Source organism: Melozone crissalis, unplaced genomic scaffold, assembly GCF_028551555.1.
Source record: "Melozone crissalis strain CALT ecotype California unplaced genomic scaffold, PUWL_Pcris_2 ptg000088l_1, whole genome shotgun sequence".
Taxonomy (NCBI): Eukaryota; Metazoa; Chordata; class Aves; order Passeriformes; family Passerellidae; genus Melozone; species Melozone crissalis.
In genome coordinates, this window is record NW_026535865.1 from 4,246,054 (window position 1) to 4,263,760 (window position 17,707).

The 17,707-nt window shown below is 67.3% G+C and overlaps 1 protein-coding gene across 1 annotated transcript; it reads left to right on the top strand.

Moving 5' to 3' along the window:
- The first annotated feature begins 1,908 nt into the window (after positions 1-1,908).
- On the top strand, positions 1,909-13,993 carry MIDN (midnolin). The gene is made up of 8 exons (XM_054291040.1): positions 1,909-2,051; positions 3,944-4,169; positions 5,158-5,245; positions 5,551-5,613; positions 10,047-10,433; positions 10,882-11,014; positions 11,128-11,430; positions 13,248-13,993. Exons 2-8 carry the CDS (start codon positions 3,952-3,954, stop codon positions 13,511-13,513), a joined length of 1,458 nt encoding a protein of 485 aa, XP_054147015.1. The 5' UTR covers positions 1,909-2,051; positions 3,944-3,951; the 3' UTR covers positions 13,514-13,993.
- Positions 13,994-17,707: the final 3,714 nt, after the last annotated feature.

Genomic DNA, 17,707 nt, shown 5'->3' on the forward strand with positions numbered 1-17,707 from the left:
GGCGGGGGCTAATCCCAGCGCCCAGGTTAGCTAAGAGGATTGCGGGAGCTGCGTGTGGCCTGCAGCGGGATTTGTGTAGGTATTTGCTCGTCGGATCGTCTCTCCCCGAGCTGCTCAGCCGCGCGGGGTTTGGAGAACGCTCCCTCTGGAGACGCGGGAGCCTGGGATGCCGTGCAGCAATTATGCCCGAGTCTGCCTGTAATCTTTAACGATTTATTCCCAGGGCAACACAATAAACTAAACACACAAAATCCAGGCTGCTGGGAATCCTGGGATCTCCCAGCTTGTGTCTCTGGAGGCTCCTCCAGATACCTTCAACCGTGCTGAAATGTGCACACACTTCCTAAAGCACCGGCTCCTGGAGTCATGGGATTGCCGGAGGAGATGGAGCTTCCTCCCAGGAAGGAGCTGGAGCCGTGTGAGGAGGGAAAGGGGCTCTTCAGGGCTGCCAGGATGTGGGGAGATGCTCTGCCCTTGGGCTGCTTTGCCAAAGAAGCCGAGCAGGCCGTACTCCCAGCCATGGCCACAATGTCCCCTTGTCCTTCCTCACGGATCAGGGCTGGGAGCAGACCCTGCTCTCTGCAGGAGTGGATTTGCTCCCCTTGTCCCTCTGCATGGATCAGGGCTGGGAGCAGACCATGATCCCTGCAGGAGTGGCTCTGGTGTGAGACCTTGTCCCCACCACGGCCCCTCCTGAGCTGTGGCACGGCCAAACCTGTGGCCCTGGCTGTCCCCTCGCTGCTCCAGGGCCAGCTGGGGATGTGGCCCCCCTAGGGGCGGCTTCGCAGGCGCGGGGCTCCGCAGCTCCCGGGGAGAACAATGGCGCGTCCCTGCCCCGGCCCCTCTCCCAGGGACAACAATGGCAGGAGCCGGAGTCGGAGCCGCCTGAGCTCATCTCCCCCCCGAGAGCCTGGAGGGGGCTGGGGCGGGCGGGGGGCCGTGGGCTGTGCGACAAAAGCTCCCTCCCAGCCCGGTCTCTCTGCCTTGCACGAGTGGCCTCGCTCTCTCCCAGTCATCGGCACACACACCCCGGGGGATGCCGGGTGGGAGGGACACAGCAGCAGCAGAATTTTGGGGGTTCGGAGAGTTCCCCTTTAGCTCCTGCAGCCTCACGGGTCGGGTCTCCCCACTGCGGACTGCCCGCCAGATCCCCCCATCTCCAGCTGCTTTGTGTCTTGGTGTGCCAGGGCATTGTCTGCGGAGGAGAGACCCGGCAAGGCAGCCTGAGGTCACAGCAGCATTTCCCCAGCACCCTCCCTGTGTGCGCGGGGTGGCGCTGGCCCGGGAGGAAGCACCTTGTGCCCCTTGGCAGCCCGGAACCGGTGCCCACCAGCCCGTTTGTCCCTTGCTTTAAAGCCCTGTGTCCTAACTCTGTGTCCCTGCTGGGAAGCGGGCGGTTGGGCAGAGGGAATCCCTGGGGGAGGAATGGTCCACCCTTGTCATCACACAGCAGAGAGTCTCCACGGGCAGCAGCAGCTCGGACGCTTGGCTCCCAAGGAGAGCTCAGCACATCCATTCCCTGCCCACGGACTGACTTTGACCCACGGGGCACCACAGGGGAGAAGTGTCCGGTCTGTCCCCTCCTCAAGTTCCCGCAGAACCGGGACCCCGGCAGGGGCTGAGACGCCCCGGGTGCGCTGATACCGAGATTAGAGCACAGCGAGTCGGGACCCTGAGCGGGACCCGAAATGAGGGGGTACAGGCTGGGACCCCCGTTCAGAACTGAGACCCTGGGGCCAAGAGCGGGACCCCCCGCAGGAGCAGGTGCGGGTACGGCCGGGGCAGGGGCCGTGGCCGTTGCCGGGGCCGTTGCCGAGGCCAGACCGGTCCCTGCCCCCGCCAGGCTCCACCCCGGGCGGTGCGGGATAAAACTTCGGGCACCTCCCCGGCAGCTCCGCGTCAGGGCTGCGCTCGGACCGGCTGCAGCGCTCGGGAGGTGACACCGCACCCACCGCCACCTCCCCCCGGGACGTTTCTGGGGTTTCTCTCCCTCTCCTGCCACCGGAGGCAGCTGAGCTCCCGCCGCGCCGGGATCCGCGGGGCCGTGCTCGGTGAGTAGAACCGCGCCGGGCCGGTGGGGGCCCGGGTCGGGATGAGGGGGGGATCAGCGGACCGGGACCGCGATCTCTCGGTTGTTTTCCCGGAGCGGGCGGGGTGGCCCCACTTCCCCGGGGCTCCCGAGGGGACGCACGGCAGAGCCTCTCTCCGGTTGTTCGGGAGCTCTGCTCACCCTCAGGGACCCTCCGTGTCCTCGGTCACCTGGAGCTTTGCCTCCCTCGGGGGAGCGGAACCGGGACCGGGATCGGTTCTCCCCGCTCCAGCTGCCGGAACCCCGGTGCTCCCGCCGCGTCCCGGGGAGCGGCTCCTCGCTCCCGAGACCCGGTGTTCTGTGGGGGGGGGCTCCCGGGGAAGGGGCTGTCCATCCCGGTGGGCGAGCAGCGGCTTTGGGGCGCACCCCGCCCGGTGGCTCGGTAAGGGCCAGCCGGTGCGCCGGTAAGGGCTCCCCGGCGCGCCGCCGGTGCGGCCCCCGCGGCCCCCCCGGGCTCCGGAGGCGCGGCGGGACCGGCAGAGGGCGCCCGCGCTTTGCTGACTCATAGCCCGCCCCCCCCAACCCCCCCGTGGGTGCCGGGACGGGGCCCCGGGGCTGCGGGGTGTCCGTTCCGCTCCCCGGGAGCCGCCTGGCGGGGCTGGGGCCGCTGGGGTGGAGGTTGCAGCTGCAGGATTGGGGGAGCAAGAGCGTGCTGGGGGGGTAGAGGGGGCTTAACCCCTCACCGGGACAGTTCCCCGTAGCTATAACGGCGTCACCGGGAGGGTGACCGGGCGGGTGCGTGCGACCGGGCGGGTGTGACCGGCTGCGGGTGACTGTGCGTGTTCCCCCCCCGCCCTTTCCGCCTCTGTGTCCCGGCGTCACTCTGCTCCGGGGGCTCCAGCTCCCGCCCGGCCCCGCGGGCAGTCACCTCCCGCCGCGGCCTCCTCCGGTGCGGGGGCCGCTCACCGCCCCCGCCGCGGCGCTCCGGGCCGGCGCCTGCCCGTGTCCCGCGTCTACCCCTCCGTGGCGCCTCGCACGCCAAGCCCACGGGCTCCCCAGCGAGGGGCGGCCCGGTATTACCAGAACAGAGCCAAACCGGACCCCCGAGCCCCCCGCGCCCCTTTGTTGTGCGCCGGGATTATGAATGGCTCCAGGCGCGGCGCGAGGGCGCGCGGGGGGCGGGGCCGGGGCGGGGCCAGCGCGGCCGCGTGGGCGGGAGGAATCCGGCCGGACCGCCCCGCCCACCGGGCCACGTGGGGAAGCTGCGCCCGCCTCCCATTGGCCGCCAGCGCGGATGTCTGGGCTCTCGGCGAGCTCCCATTGGCCCGCGGCCGCCGGAGAAGCCGGAGTGAATGAGGGCGAGGCCCCGCCCCCCGGGACGTTGCTACATTGTAACTTCCCTCCCCCCCCGGTGCTCCCACGGCAGCGCGAGCGGCGGCCGGTTCGGCGGGTCCGGCCCCAGAGAAGGGGGAGCGAGGCGGCCTCCCCGCCCCTCGCCGCGGCCTCGGGCCTCACCCCGCCCCCAGACATCCCGCACCGCGAGCACACAGCGGCGGCGAGCAGAAAGAAAGGAGGCGGCAGGCAGGAGCAGGCAGCGCCGCTTCCACCACCCCCCCTTCCCGCGGCAGCCACCGGAGCGGGGCGAGAACGGGAGATTTTATATATTTTTTATTTTTTTATATATATATATTTTTTATTTTCTCCGCCTGGGCTGCGGAGGGCACGGCCGGTGCAGCCCTGCTTGGGGACCCCCCTCCTTGCCGCCCGCCGCCTCCTCCCGGCCCCCGCCCGAGGCCTCAGCGCGTAGCCGGAGCTCCCGTAGGTCCCGCCGGGCGTGCGGCGGAGCGGGCCCGGCTCCCTCCTTTGTCCGATCCCCCCGCCGCCCCCCGACACCGACCGCCGCTGCCCCCGCAGGTCGGCGGATGGACCCGCAGCCCGGCGCCAGGAGCTGCAGCCGCGGGGCTCCCGCCTGCGAGGTGGGGCCACCCGAGCCCCCCATGAACCTCTACATCCACACCACCACCGGCACCCGCTATGAGCTCTCGGTGCCCGCCGAGGAGACGGTGGAGGGGCTGAAGCGGCGGCTGTCCCAGCGCCTCAAGGTGCCCAAGGAGCGTCTGGCGCTGCTGCACAAAGAGAGGTACGGCACGGCTCGGCTCGGCACGGGGGGGCTCGGCGCGGCTCGGGAGGCCCGGGGTCCCCAGCCCTCCACAGCGGGGCTGGGCGCGGGGGCGGCCCCCTCGCACCGGGCTCGGCACCGCACAAAGGCTCCCGCCCCCTCCCCCTTCCCGGCCCCATTCCTGTGCGGGGCGGGGGGGGGGCAGCCCGGGGGGCCGCGGCGGGGGCGAGCGGGGGCCGGGCCGGAGGGAGGGAAGGAGGGAGGGAGGGGGAGCTCCGGGGCGGAGGGAAGGAGGGAGGGGGGCTCCGGGCCGGGCCGGGAGCGCGGCCGCCGCCCCCTCGCCCGGCCCTGCCGGGGCTCCTTTGTGGGCGGCGGGGCCCGGCCGTGCCCCGGCCCTTTGTTCTGGGCTCAGCCCCGGCGGCGGCGCGGCCCGGCCCCCCCACCCCGAGCCCCCAGCGCCGGGGGCGGCGGGGGAGCCTTTGTCTGCCGGGGGCCCGGGCCGAGGGGCTGCGCGCCCCCCGCGTGGAGCGGGGCCCGCGTGGGGTCGGGCCGGGAGGAACTTGGAGAGTCTCTCCCGGATCAGGGAGGAAGGAGGGGGGGGACACATGGGGACACCGCATCCATCTGCGGGGCTGGGGGAGCAATTTCCCAGCGCTGCCTCCCCCACCTACACCGGTCCCAACTTCTCTCCAAGCGCCCCCCCGGTGGGCAGATTTCCTGTGCTATGAACCCTGTGCTCCCACCCTCCCTCCCACAGCTCAGCTCCTCTCTGACCCCTCAGCACCGCCCCGTGCCCAGGGCAGGGGTGCCCCACACCGTGAGCTCCCCCGGGAGCAGTGGGGTGCCAGGGTTCCCTTCTCCCTGTGAAAGCTGGGAATTTATTGAGGTATGGGCGCTTTGAGGGGCTATTGGTGCCCCAGACTTGCAGCTGGTGTGCCCCTCTGGTGTGTGCCCTCTGGGGGAGCTGCCCGACCTGCACTGACCCTGCTTTTGGCATCTCCTCCCACAGCCGCCTCAGCTCTGGCAAGCTGCAGGACCTGGGGGTCGTGGAAGGCAGCAAGCTGACACTGGTGCCCACCGTGGAGGCCGGCTTGATGGTGAGTGGCCTTTTCCTGCTGCTCCCTCCATCTCTCCCACTCGTCCCTGTCTATTATTAAAGCCCCGGGCAAGGATGAGGATGTGATGTGCTGGCAGCCCCGCGGCTCTGCTGCCCCAGCTCTTGCTGAGGAGGCAGCGCTGGGTTGGGCACGGCAGCAGGTTTAGTATTTCACTCCTTTCTCAGGGCTTGTGTAGAAATAGTGGAAGTGACATGTCATCCCTCCCTCCTGCTGCGGACGCCCCCTCCTTTGCTGCATTTGTAACGTTAATCCCCCCCCCTCCTCCTTTCTTTTTTTTTTTCCAGTCCCAGGCGTCCAGGCCAGAACAGTCGGTGATGCAAGCTCTGGAAAGCTTAACTGAAACTCAGGTGAGGGGCTGGATGCCGGGGCAGGATGGAGACAAAGGCAGAGGGGGTGGGTGGGTGGGGAGGAAGGACAGACAGCTGCGGCCTCGCTTTGCTTCCCCTCCCAAAAGCTTTGGCGTTGGTTCCTCGCTGAGGTTTCACAGAGAGCTGAGGGTGGTGCCCGGGGCGGGCGCCGTCACCCAGGGCAGCAGCGCCGGGCTCGGGGAGGTCCCACGCCGGCAGCCCAAACAAGCCGGGAGGGAGCCGGGGAGGTGAAGTGACTCACTCAAGGTCACGCCGCAGGTTGGTTGGTTGGTTGGTGGTGGCAGAGCCGGGCAGCTCAGGGCCCTGCCCGGGGGTGTGGGGCTGCAGCTCCCCCCAAATGCCCACACTGGGGGGCAGGGAGCGGGCTGCCATCTGCCCCACAGCTGTGGTGGGTGTAAAGGAGGCTGGCTGGGGGGCTCATGGGGCTGCAGAGCCTGGCCCAGCGCCCAGAGGGATCTCCCTGCTTTCCTTGGAGGCGTCCTTGGGGTGCAGATTGGCGGTGCTGGGGCGTTCTGACTCTCTCCTTGTGCCCGGGCATGCAAGGGGCCGAGTGGGCGGCGTTGGTGGGGCCGTGGCTGAACCGCTGTGGAGTTGTTGGAGGGGGTGGGATGTCCTCGCTGCTGGAGGGTCTCTGTGGTGGGCTGGGAGCGTTCCCAGGGTGGGAGAGCCGTGGGTGCGTGCGCAGCTCCTGCCGCCAAGGTGGAATTTACCCCCAGCCGTGCAGGCCCCGCTCCTTTGTTTTCCGTCTCTGTTGCTGCTCTGTGAAACTCTTTCCTTCCTTTTTCTGGCCGCTCTTGGTTTTTGAAGGGTTGGGGTTTTTTTGAGCGTTTTTATCGCCTGAATTCTGGGAAGGGGCTGAGCCCCGTGTGGTGCCAGGGCTCAGACAAGGGGCTGGTGGGGCTCTGCTGTGCCCCCACTATGGGGATGTGCCAAGGGCCAGGCTGCCCTGCCCGCAGGGACCCGCAGTGCCCTTGGCTGCCCGAGGTGACCTTGACTTTTGGGGGCTGCTTTAAGCCCCTTGTGAGGGCTCTAGGGGTGAGCTTAGACTGGAGCTTTTAGTGGATCCCCAGTGTCGGACGCTGCTGTGGGGGTCCCATGGAGGGGTTGCCCCATCCCAGAGCTGTGGGAGGGGGCTGGTTCTGCCAGCCTGGCCTGGCAGATCACACATCCTGCCCTCAGGGCTGCAGATATTTCTGCTGGGGCTGCACAGCTCTTCTGTGGGCAGCGAGGTGGGAGCCAGCAGCCTGTGGAGCTCAGCGTACCCCCTTTGCACAGGGCTGTGGCCCCCCCCAGAGCAAGCCCAGCGAGGAAGAGGAGGGTGGGTGGGTGGGTGGGCTACGCTCTGGCAGCGGCTGCGGGAAGCGGCTCGGCAGCTCCCTGCCCACCGCAGGTTCCTCCGGCTGGTGATTCAGGAAGCCAGGGCTGAGCAGGAGGAACCGCCAGCACCTGGGGGGCGGCGAGGGGGGGGCAGGAAACCACTCCTCCCATTCATGCTTTGCTGGGCTCTGCCTGCGTCACGCAGCCTCCGGAGCACGGGGAGAGCTGAGCCGCTTCCTCTGGGGGCGGTGAGGGGGGGCCGGGGCGCTGCCACCCCCTCCCCAGCCTTTGGGGAAGTGACTGCCGGGCACGGGGGCTTCCTGGAAATGCTCCTGCACTTCCTTCCTCCCCTCCCCTCACACACACACGGCTGCCCCCGCTTTCCAGGGATGGCAGGCAGGCGTTGGGTCCCGCTGCCGGCTCTGCCTTCCTTCCCCCGGTCCCTCTGCCCGGGAGTGCTGAGGGGGAGGAAGAGCAGAGGATGGGGATGACACATCCTGATCTTCCAGGGCTGGGGGAGCGCGGCCAGGGGGGCTCTGTCCCTCTGCCCCCACCCTTGGCACAGACACAACACAGGTGGCTGGATTGGGGGAGCCAGCTGTGCCCAGCTGGGGCTTGAGGGGGCAATTTCTGCAGGGGCTTGGGAGGGCAATTTCTGCAAGAGCTTGGGGCGGCAATTCCTGCTCCCCATCCTCATCCTTGCTCCGGCCTTGCCTTTGCCAATATGCATCTCTTAGGATGGTTTCCTTGTGCCTGTTTGGGGGTGCAGGCCTCCCCATCGGGGCAGCTCCAGAGCTGGGGGTGCGCGGTGCTGCGGGCCGGGGTGACGCGGGGCCAGGCGTCGGAGCGAGGCGGGAATGCGGCGTTCTCTGACTCATCGGCGTTTCTCAGAAGCAGCTGGGAGACACTTTTGCCCCATCCCCGCAGGGCCCCGAGCCCGGTACCGTGCAGCTGAGCCCCGCAGGGCTTGGCAGAATCACAGGGGACCCCTAAATGCGGGACTTTGGGGGGGCTCGGTGGTTCCAGCCCCCTCGGCGAGGCTGTCCCGGCCCACGCGGCGGAGCCGGCTGGGAGGGACGCGGGGTCCTCCCGGCGTGGGCGGCCGAGCGGGCGGCTGGGTGGGACGTGTTTGCATTGGAGCGGGCTGGTTTCGCCGGGGGGGGGGGGGGGGAAGAGAGAGGTTGGCAGCGGCGTGGGGGCGGCTGCTGGGAGCCCCGGGGCTGGGGCGCCGCGGGGACCGGGCGGGCTCCGTGCCACGGGCAGGGGGGCCGTGGGACCCCCGTGTGTGGGGATGGATGGATGGATGGATGGAGGGATGGGTGTTGGTGGTGCCGCTGCTGTTGGGAAGCGTCGGCAGCGCGGGCCTGGCCGCGTTGGGGTGCTCTGGTTTCTGCTGGCAGGGAAGGGTCAGGCAGGGCAGGGGTGAGTCAGAGGGAGCGGGAGGCGGCCGCGGGCCCGGCTGACGTCAAGGGGCCCCGGGGAGGTGCACGGGGCTCCCCCGGGCACACCTGGGTGCCGAGCTGGGGCTGTGAAGGAGCCCACTCAGGAGCTCAATGGGAGCAGAACCCGGCTGGGACCCCTTCCCACAGTTTGGTGAATGGTGCTTGGAGTCCAGCCTGGTGTTGGAATGTACCCCTAGAGTGGCTCAGAGAGCAGCAGCAGGGCTGGGGTGGCCCAGCAGCCTCCATGCGCGGGCCAGAGCTGGGATGGGACCAAGCAGTGAGGATGGGGCTGCCAGCCTGGCATTGGGCCATCCAGGCCGCTGTGGGAAGGGAAACTGAGGCAGGACGGGGCCAGGTGCTCTCAGTGCACGCACACGCATGTGCACACGTGTGTCCCTGTGCACGCCCGCCCGCCGTCCCCTCCCGCCCCCTTGCCCTGTAACCTCCGTGTCCAGAGCTGCAGCGTCTCCTTCCCGCCCACCCCTTCCTCTGCAGCCTCCGCCTGACACGCTCGGGGCTTTGCTGCTGGTATTTTTAAAGCTGCTTTTCCCACGGCTTCTCAGAAGCGGCCTCCGTGCCAGCGGGGCGTGGGGGAGCAGGGCTGGGGCTGGGGGGGCCCTGCTCTGCAGTGCTGCGGACGGGGGGGACCCAGCACCCCCACTGGGGACCCCAAAGGTGCCATGGGGTGTGGGTGGGTGATAGCAGGAGCTGCACGTGACAGGCTGGGAAAGCTGGAATAGCGAGGGAGGTGTGCGGTGGAGAGGGGGGGCATTGTCCCCATTAACCTGTCTGGGCTGGCAGGGAGAGAGGCACAGCCCCCCTGCAGCACACATGAGGGCAAGGGGGGGGCTCATGGCTGTTCCAGCCCCCCCTAGAATGTGGGGCAGTGCTCAGGGGGGCTCCCCTGTTCCCTGGCACAGCTGCCGAGTGATTTATGCGCCTGGGGGGAGGCTGAGGGGTGTGAGCTGGGGGGTGGCAGGTGCTGGGCACTGGGGGCCCCCCACGGCTGCAGCCTGGGGAGGGTCAGGCCCTGGCTCTTGTCTCCACGCTGCAGCTGCTCCATCACCTGCCAGGGCTGGAGCCTCCAGGCTGGGCAGGGCCTGTCCCCCACCCCAGCTGCCTTCAGGGGGGGAGGGAGGAGGGCAGGTGGGCTCTGAATCACAGTGGTGGGCACGCAGGGACCGGGCATGTCCTCACCTGCCCCCTCCTCGTCTCCCTGTGCCAGTCCCTCGAGTTAGGGAGGGGGGACAGCCCTCCCTTGGCTGAGTGCGCAGCTCTGGGCAGTGCCAGCTGCGGCCCCTGCCCGTCCCTGCCCGCCGGGGAGGGCAGCCAGGCAGGCAGGCACGGCCACTCCGTGGTGGGGAATAAAGGGCAGGAAGGGCAGGAGGAAGAAAAACACCCTCAAGCAGCATCAGCTGACAGAGCTGGCACCCGGCTGGGGTCGCGTGGGGACGGCAGCTGGGCTCGTGTGCCAGCCTGGCACGGGTGAGGGCCTGGGAAGGGCTGTGAGAGGGGGTCACTCCTTCTGTGCCCCAGTGACCCATCCCTATAGCCAAGGGAAACCTGTAGGGGCAACTACATCACCATGGGGGCAATCCCCACCTCACTGCTTGTGCCACAACTGATGAGGATCCCTTTTCTCTCTCTCCCCAGGTCAACGACTTCTTGTCGGGCCGGTCCCCGCTGACCCTGGCCCTGCGTGTGGGTGACCACATGATGTTCGTGCAGCTGCAGCTGGCGGCCCAGCAGAGCACGGGGCAGCTCCAGCACCGACACCTCATCGCCAGCCGGGGCGAGGCGGGCGCCGGCGCCAGCCCCCACTGCCGGACGCTGCACGGCGCCGGCGGCTCCGGCTTCGCCCGCATCCCCGTGGTGCCCTCGTGCCAGCAGAGCCCGGCCCCCAGCCCCACGCCCGCCCCACCGGCCCCTCCTGTGTACTGTAACGCCCCTCACGCTGCTCCTGTCACCGCCGGCATGTTCCGGTCGCACGGGGCCAGCACGCAGACGGTGAACAGCAGCGTGGTCTCCTCCTGCTCAGAGGTGAGGCTGGGGGATGTCCTGGGAGCTTTGGGAAAGGGGGGTGAAGCTGTGGCTTTTCCAGCTCAGCCTGGCCCTGCCTCGGTTTCCTCATGTGTGGAAATGGGTTGTCCCCCGTCTGGCCTCCAGGATGTCCCCAGGTCCCAGGGAGGGGCTCAAGGACAGGGTGTAACCCAAGCTGGCTCTTACCCTGCCTGTCCTCACACCTTGCCTGTCCCCATGGGTGGACAGGAGCTGCTGCTGTTGCTTCCCTTTCCCCTTTGCACAGCACAGCAGGGTAGGGAGCCTGTTGGGACCCCCAGGCTGGTTCCTTGCATGCCAGGGGTGCCCGTTCCCTATCTGGGCTCCCCTGACCTGGCTTTTTGCGGGGTGGCAGAAGGTCAGGAGGAGCAGGGTTGTGTCCCCCACCAGACCCTCACCCTGAGGCTGATCCTGTGTTTTCCCCTCTCAGGTGGACTGTGGCTCCCGCAGCAGCAGCTCCCCGGGCAGCAGCCCGGCCCCCTCGGCCCGATCGCGCAAGCCCGGGGCGGTCATCGAGAGCTTTGTCAACCACGCTCCTGGGGTCTTCTCAGGGACCTTCTCCGGTACGTGCTGCCTCCCTGAGCTGCCAGGGGGCTCTGGGGGGATATTGGGGGGCAATGGAGCTGTGGGTCTGGGGATGCTGCTTGTCTCACACCCGCTTCTCCCCTGCCTCCAGGCACTTTGCACCCCAACTGCCAGGACAGCAGCGGGCGGCCGCGGCGGGACATCGGCACCATCCTGCAGATCCTCAACGACCTCCTCAGCGCCACGAGACACTACCAGGGCATGCCCCAGTCCCTGACACAGCTCCGCTGCCAGACGCAGTTCTCCTCCTCCTCCTCCTCTTCCTCCTCCTCGCCGCCTGCCTCTCCAGACCTCGCCAGCAAAACTACCTCAGAGCCGCTGCCGGCGGCCGCCGCCCCCACCCTGCACCCCGTCGTCCAGTGCCAAAGCCAGATCCGGATGTGCAAGCCCAGTGGTGAGTCTGGCTGGCCCTCGCTTGGGGTGTGAGCTTGGCACCTCCTGGGGGTCCCTGGTGCATGGCTGGGATGAGCAGGGAGGGATTAGGAACGGGATGATTGACAGGTGTCAGTCAGGAGGGTCACACATTCAGGGACAATCAGCACCCCTGCGGACTCAGGGAGGTCCCCTCACCCACCCACCCTGCATTGTCGTCTCTGCCAAGCCCTGTGGGGACAGCACGTCCCTGTGTGGGTGGGGGCGTGGAGGAGTGGCAGGTGGCTGTGGTGTCCGTGCTGCCCCAGAGCTCAGGGCCTGTCCCCGCTGTGTGGGCAGAGGTTTTGGGGTCACGCAGGCTGTGGCTCCTTCTTTCCAACCCCATCTCCCCACACTGGGGGTGAAGGTGGGCCTGGCCAGAGCGTGGCTGCAGCTCCCCCAGCATTTTTGGGTGCACACCTGTGAGCCCTGGGGCCGGAAGGTGTCGCAGGCACCCACACCAGACCCCCTGTGATTTGCTTAGAGGAAAGAAGTGAAACCACCAGCGCTGGCTCAGCCCCCTCAGGGTTTGCTCTTCCTTCTTTCCTGGCCAGGGGTGGTCCAGGTCCCCACAGGGGGTGGCTCCAGCCCCTGCTGGTGTGACCACGTTTTCCAGGGCTGCCCCCCATCCATCCAGGGGGATAGAGGGGGTGTTGTGGTGGGAATGCTGCACCCCAAAAAATGACTGTAGGCCACTGGGGATCAGCCTGGTGCTGTGGTGGCCACCCTATTTTTGGGATATCCAAGGGACTGTGCCATGAGGGGCTCTGTGATCCCCCCAGTATGTGGGTTAGGCCACCCTCACCTTTTTCCTTTTGGAGGGCACCTGCTCTAGGGGTTTGTGCTATTGGGGGCTACCTGCTGGGCTGTGGATCAGGGTGCCCCTACCGTGGCCCATCCTCCTCCATTACAGGGGACACCCTGGCTGTTTCAGGCCTGTCCACATGTCTGTACCACACAGGGCTAGGTGGGGGCTGGCATTTACCCCCATGGCAGCCCCCTATGACCCCTTTTCCCCTTTTGGAGGGCACCTGCTTCAAGGGGTGTCCATTTACCTGTGCCGTTGTGATCTACTGGGCTGTGGATCAGGGCACCCCTACCATGGCCCATCCTCCTCCATTAAAGGGGATGCCCGGCTTGTTACAGGGACATCCACATGTCCGTGCCACGTGGAGCTGGCATATCCCCCCATGGCATCCCCCCATGACCCCCTTTCCCCTTTTGGAGGGCACCTGCTCTAGGTGTGTCCATTTACCTGTGCCATCGGGACTTACCTGCTGGGCTGTGGATCAGGGCACCCCATCATGACCCATCCTCCTCCATTCCTGCTACAGGGGACACCCACATGTCCGTGCCACATAGGGCTAGCTGGAGGCTGGCATATCCCCCCATGGCAGCCCCCTGTGACCCCCTTTCCCCTTTTTGGAGGGCACCTGCTTTAGGGGATGTGTGCCATTGGGTGCTGCATGCCAGGCTGTGCATCAGGGCACCCCACCATGACCCATCCTCCTCCATTCCTGCTACAGTGATGCCCACATGTCCGTGCCACAGAGGGCTATCTGGGGGTTGGCATGTTCCCCCATGGCAGCCCCCTGTGACCCCCTTTCCCCTTTTGGAGGGCACCTGCTTTAGGAGATGTGTGCCATTAGGTGCTACCTTCTGGGCTGTGGATCAGGGCACCCCACCATGACCCATCCTCCTCCATTCCTGCTACAGGGGACACCCACATGTCCGTGCCACACAGGGCACATATCCCCCCATGGCACCCCTTGTGACCCCCTTTCCCCTTCTCCCTCGCAGGGGACCGGCTGCGGCAGACGGAGAACCGTGCCACGCGCTGCAAGGTGGAGCGGCTGCAGCTGCTGCTGCAGCAGAAGCGGCTGCGGCGGAAGGCGCGGCGGGACGCCCGGGCTCCGTACCACTGGGTGCCCAACCGCAAGGCCGGCCGCACCAACAGCAACAGCAGCGTCTCCAGCAGCGAGGGCAGCCTGGACCTGGACTTCGAGGACTCGGTCTGGAAGCCGGAGGTCAAGGCCGAGATGAAATCCGAGTTTGTCGTAGCATAGAGGAGAGCCAGGGCCCCGGGGGACTGTGCCGGGGGGGTCCCACTGGCTGGCCCCGCTCTGGGGAGGCAGCGCCGGCGTCGCGGGCTGGGGCTCCTCCAGATTTGCTGCGAGCGGACGCGTTGGGCCGACCTGCGTGTTAGGGGGAGCCCCCCCATCCATCCCCCTGCTCGTTTGGGTTTGGGGAGATGGGGAAGAGCAGCAGGAGCCGCCCCCTCCTTGCAGCCTCCCCAGCTGGGGTGTATGGAAGCTGCTGCTTTGTTGTGAAAGGGGCGCAGCCGGGTGGGCTCCGGCCCCACCTCGTGCCACCCCAGCCTGGCGCAGGCAGGAGGAGATGAAGTCTCTCTCTCGGAGGTGCTGGAGCCCCCCCCGATTTGGGGGCCGTTTGTTTTCCTTCCCTTCTATATGTAGCATTGCTCGGCTGTGGGGCTGGGCCCCCCCACAAAAGGGGGTACGTGTGTGCCTGGGCCCCACCGCCGCAGCCTGGGGAGGGGGGACGGGGGTGGGGGGGCTTTGTTTTTTGGGGGGTGTTCAATTTTGTTTGGGGAGGGAGAAGCCAAGGCGCCTTCCCTCCGCGGCCGAGCCCAACTTCCGAGTCCCTGGACTCCTTCCCACCCTCCGCTTGGGTGGTTGGAATTTTTTTTTTTCTTTTTTAACTTAAAAAAAAAAACAAAAAAAAGAAGAAAAAAAAAAGAAAAAAACCCTGAATAAATAACCCCAAACTCGGTCCCGGCTGCAGGGCCGGTATTTATAGACATTAATGACCCGACTGAGCCAATACTGACATAGTCTTCATAGGCCGTAGGATCCTTTTTCTCGTCCGACTTGGATTTTTTTCCGTCAGGATCTGTGCAAATAGAGCCCCCACGTGATGTGTTTTTTGTCTGTAAAAGTCTTTTTTTTGTTTTGTTTTGGTTTTTTGGTTTTTTTTTTTTTTTTGTGTGTGTGTTTTGGGGAAAGGGGGGCGGGGGGGGAAGAGCAAGGCTTTTTCGGTCTTTAATATTTTATTTTTTATTTTTGAAATAAATTTGGGCAGTCTGGATGCAATCGTGTCTGGTGTCGGTGTGGGGTGACAGGAGCTGCTTGGGTCACCCCAGCAGTGTCAGAGGGTGCCATATCTGTGCACATACCTGCTCAGCACCCACATTTGTACCTCAGGAGGGCAGTGATGCCCCATCCTCCCTGGCAGGGGAACAGAGCTGGGGGTTCTTTGAGGTGTTTTCAGCACTCTCTGGGTGCCAGACCCCAACCTGTGGGTGCTCTCAGACTCGGTGCTCCCAGTCTCATCCCACTGGCCACTGCCTGGAGGAGCTGGGCCGGTTGCACCAGCCGGGCTGGCCGTGAGTGCCAGCTCCCTGCCAGCTCCCTCCCTCCCTCCTGCGTCACACCGGGGTGGCTGCGGGCCGGGGCGGGGGGTTGGTGGCCATAAATGCGGCCGTGCCTCAGTTTCCCCACCTGCCCTTGCCCCGGGGAAGGTGATGGGGTGGGGTGGCTCTGGGGATGTGTGTCAGCACCATGTCACCCATGCAAGCAACCCTGTTCCTGCAGCCCCCAGGAAACTGGGGGAGTGTTGGATGCTGTGGGGGGACACTGTGGGCTGGGACACCCCCAGAGCTGTGCTGTGACACCACGGTGACACTGTCACCTCCAGGTGACACATGGGGTGGGGTGAATCCTGACTGGGCACAGAGCTGTTACGTGGGGAGGGGGCAGGAGTGGCAGCCCACGTCCCCTCTGCCGTATCCCAGCTGTGTCCCCAGGGTTGGGGACAGGGAACAACCCCGAGCTCCAGCGACCCTCAGCACCTCACAGACAGGCTGGGAAGCGAGTGGCTCATCCCATGGGGGGCCCAGTGTGAACTGGGCAGGGGGGGCTTGTCCAGACCCTGAACTCCAGGAGCAGCGAGCGCCGGAGGAAGCCGGGAGGGAGCGGAAGCCGCTCAGGTTCCTGCGGTGGCTTTGTGCCGCACCGGGCACCCTGCGCCCCGCCTTGACGTCATTTCGGGTAGAGCAGACCTCGGGCTCCCCCCCCTGCAGCCCCTGCACCCCCCCACACCCCCGGCCCCGGCCAAATTTGGCAACGGGAAGAGGCTCCGACCGCGGCAGGAGCAGCAGCACGGCCCTTGTAAGGCAATGGCTGCCGGGAGGGCACGCGGGGGACACGCACACGCGTGTGGACACGGGGACAATGCCAGCAGCCACGCCCGGGGAGGGAACACACAAACAATCCCGCTGTGGGTGCTCCCCAGTCCATCCCAACAGCTGCTGCCTCCCCATGGGCTCAGCTCAGGGTTTGGGGGGTCACGGGGGTGCTGCAGGGACAGGCCTGGCCCCGCAGCCATGGCGTGGCTTGATGGCACAGGACGGAGCAGGCACCCGCAGGAGGTGTCTGTGGCACAGAGAGACGGGGCAGGGCACAGGGCGCTGCCTTGTGCCACACCACAGGGTGACATCACCACACCACAGGGTGACATCACCACGCCCAGGGCCCCCAGATGCTGCTGATAACAGGGGGGTCACTGCCCAGCCCAGGTGACACCCCCTGCACCCCATCCTGGCTGCTGTCCCCATGCCCTGCCCTGCTGCCGGGCCGTGCTCATCCCAGTGCTCCCAGTATGGAGCAACCCACAGCACCAGCATGGTGCCCGCTGTGGGGGCAGCGCGGGTGTCACCTGCCAGGTGTGTCCGTCACCCACAGCCAGTGGGTGGGGACAGCTGGACCGGGTGCCCCTCTTGTCCCTGCGCCCAGCCCTTGCCGCAGAGGGCGTGCCAGGAAACACCCACAGCTCCCAGCGCTCCCGGCACACCCGTGGGCTCCGTGCACGCCCACGGTGCCGGCCCCGCCGCGGCCCCGCCGTGCCGGGCACACCCCGGCACAGGCATGCACGCCAAGCCTTGCACGCCCAGCCCTCGCACACCCCAGACGCTGCACCCCCAGCCTGCAAACACGCGTGGGAACCCCACGGCCGTGGGACCCCCGTGACCGCCCCCAGCCCCTCACAGTGGGGGGAACATCGCGCACCCCCAGCCCCCCGGAATCCCTGCGGCTGCACCCGGCGCTGGCTGCGGGCGAGAGACGGGGCTGGCGCGGCGGTGCCAGACGCCGGGTGGGCGACGCTGCTGCTGCTGCCGCGTGTCCCTGGCACGGCTTGGGAACACGGCGTCTGCCGCAGCGGGGTCCCGCGTGGGGGCGAGCCCGATCCCCCGCGTGGGGCTGCAGACGGTGTCCCCATCACCCGGCTGTGGGGCACCCACAGAGGATGGGGCACCCATGGGTGCCCTCTGCATATCCCTGAGGGTGCAGAAGGGCTGAGCCCCCACGCCGGTTCGCGGTGCTGCTGTGGGGCCGGCAGTGCTGGTGTGGGGTGCAGAGGAGGCCGCGGGGAGGGCCCGGGAGCTGCCGGCGCAGGGATGGATCCTGGAATTAAAAACATTCCAGGAACTGACTTTGAACCAGATAAAATAACAAGCGCCGTGAGGAATGTCTCACCCCGCCCACCAGCCGCGGCCCCACGGCGCTCCCCACAGCCTCCCACTGCCCCACACGTGTCCGCGGGCCCTTCCTTGCACACGCGTGTGCACACACGGCTGCGTGGGGCAGGGGATCCCGGCGTGCCCAAGCTGCTGGGGGTTCTGGGGATCTCGGGGGGTGCTGAACACCCCCGGCTGCTGCGAGGGGCTGCAGCATACCTGGGCCGGGCTGTGGGGATGCACACATGGCCGGTGTGCAGTGCACACGCATGGAACACAGCGGGACACGCGTGGCTGTTGTGTGCACAGCAGCCCCTCATGGGGCAGAGGGTCCCTCGGTGTCCTCGCCGCCCCCGGGGCCTCCCCGGTTCCCCCAGGCTGGCCGGCAGCCGCGGCCCGCGGAGCCCGGCGTGCATGGGCGGTGACATCACGGGGGCGGCGGGCCCGGGGGCGCGGAGCCAGCCCAGCCCCGCCGGGCCCGAGGTCGCAGCGGGGCCGGGACAGCAGCAGGAGCCGCGCTGGGAACCGGGAATGGTTGCACTGCGCGTCCCAGCCTGGCTGCCTGCCCTCGACAGCAACAAAAACCCCAAATCTCCCTTTTGGAGAACACCCCAAAAGCGTCTCTCAGCTGAGGTGTTTTGGGAGGCGGAACCGGCGTAGCTCCTCCTTTTGCCCCCCATTCACATCCACAGGGGATGGCGTTTAAACGGCCCTGGTGACACTGGGA

Excerpts from the sequence above, each read along its gene's own strand:
- MIDN (XM_054291040.1), top strand. The coding sequence starts at position 3,952 with ATGGACCCGCAGCCCGGCGCCAGGAGCTGCAGCCGCGGGGCTCCCGCC. Across the intron at positions 5,614-10,046 it reads AAAGCTTAACTGAAACTCAG|GTCAACGACTTCTTGTCGGG; the intron begins GTGAGGGGCTGG and ends CTCTCTCCCCAG. Across the intron at positions 11,015-11,127 it reads CTTCTCAGGGACCTTCTCCG|GCACTTTGCACCCCAACTGC; the intron begins GTACGTGCTGCC and ends CCCTGCCTCCAG.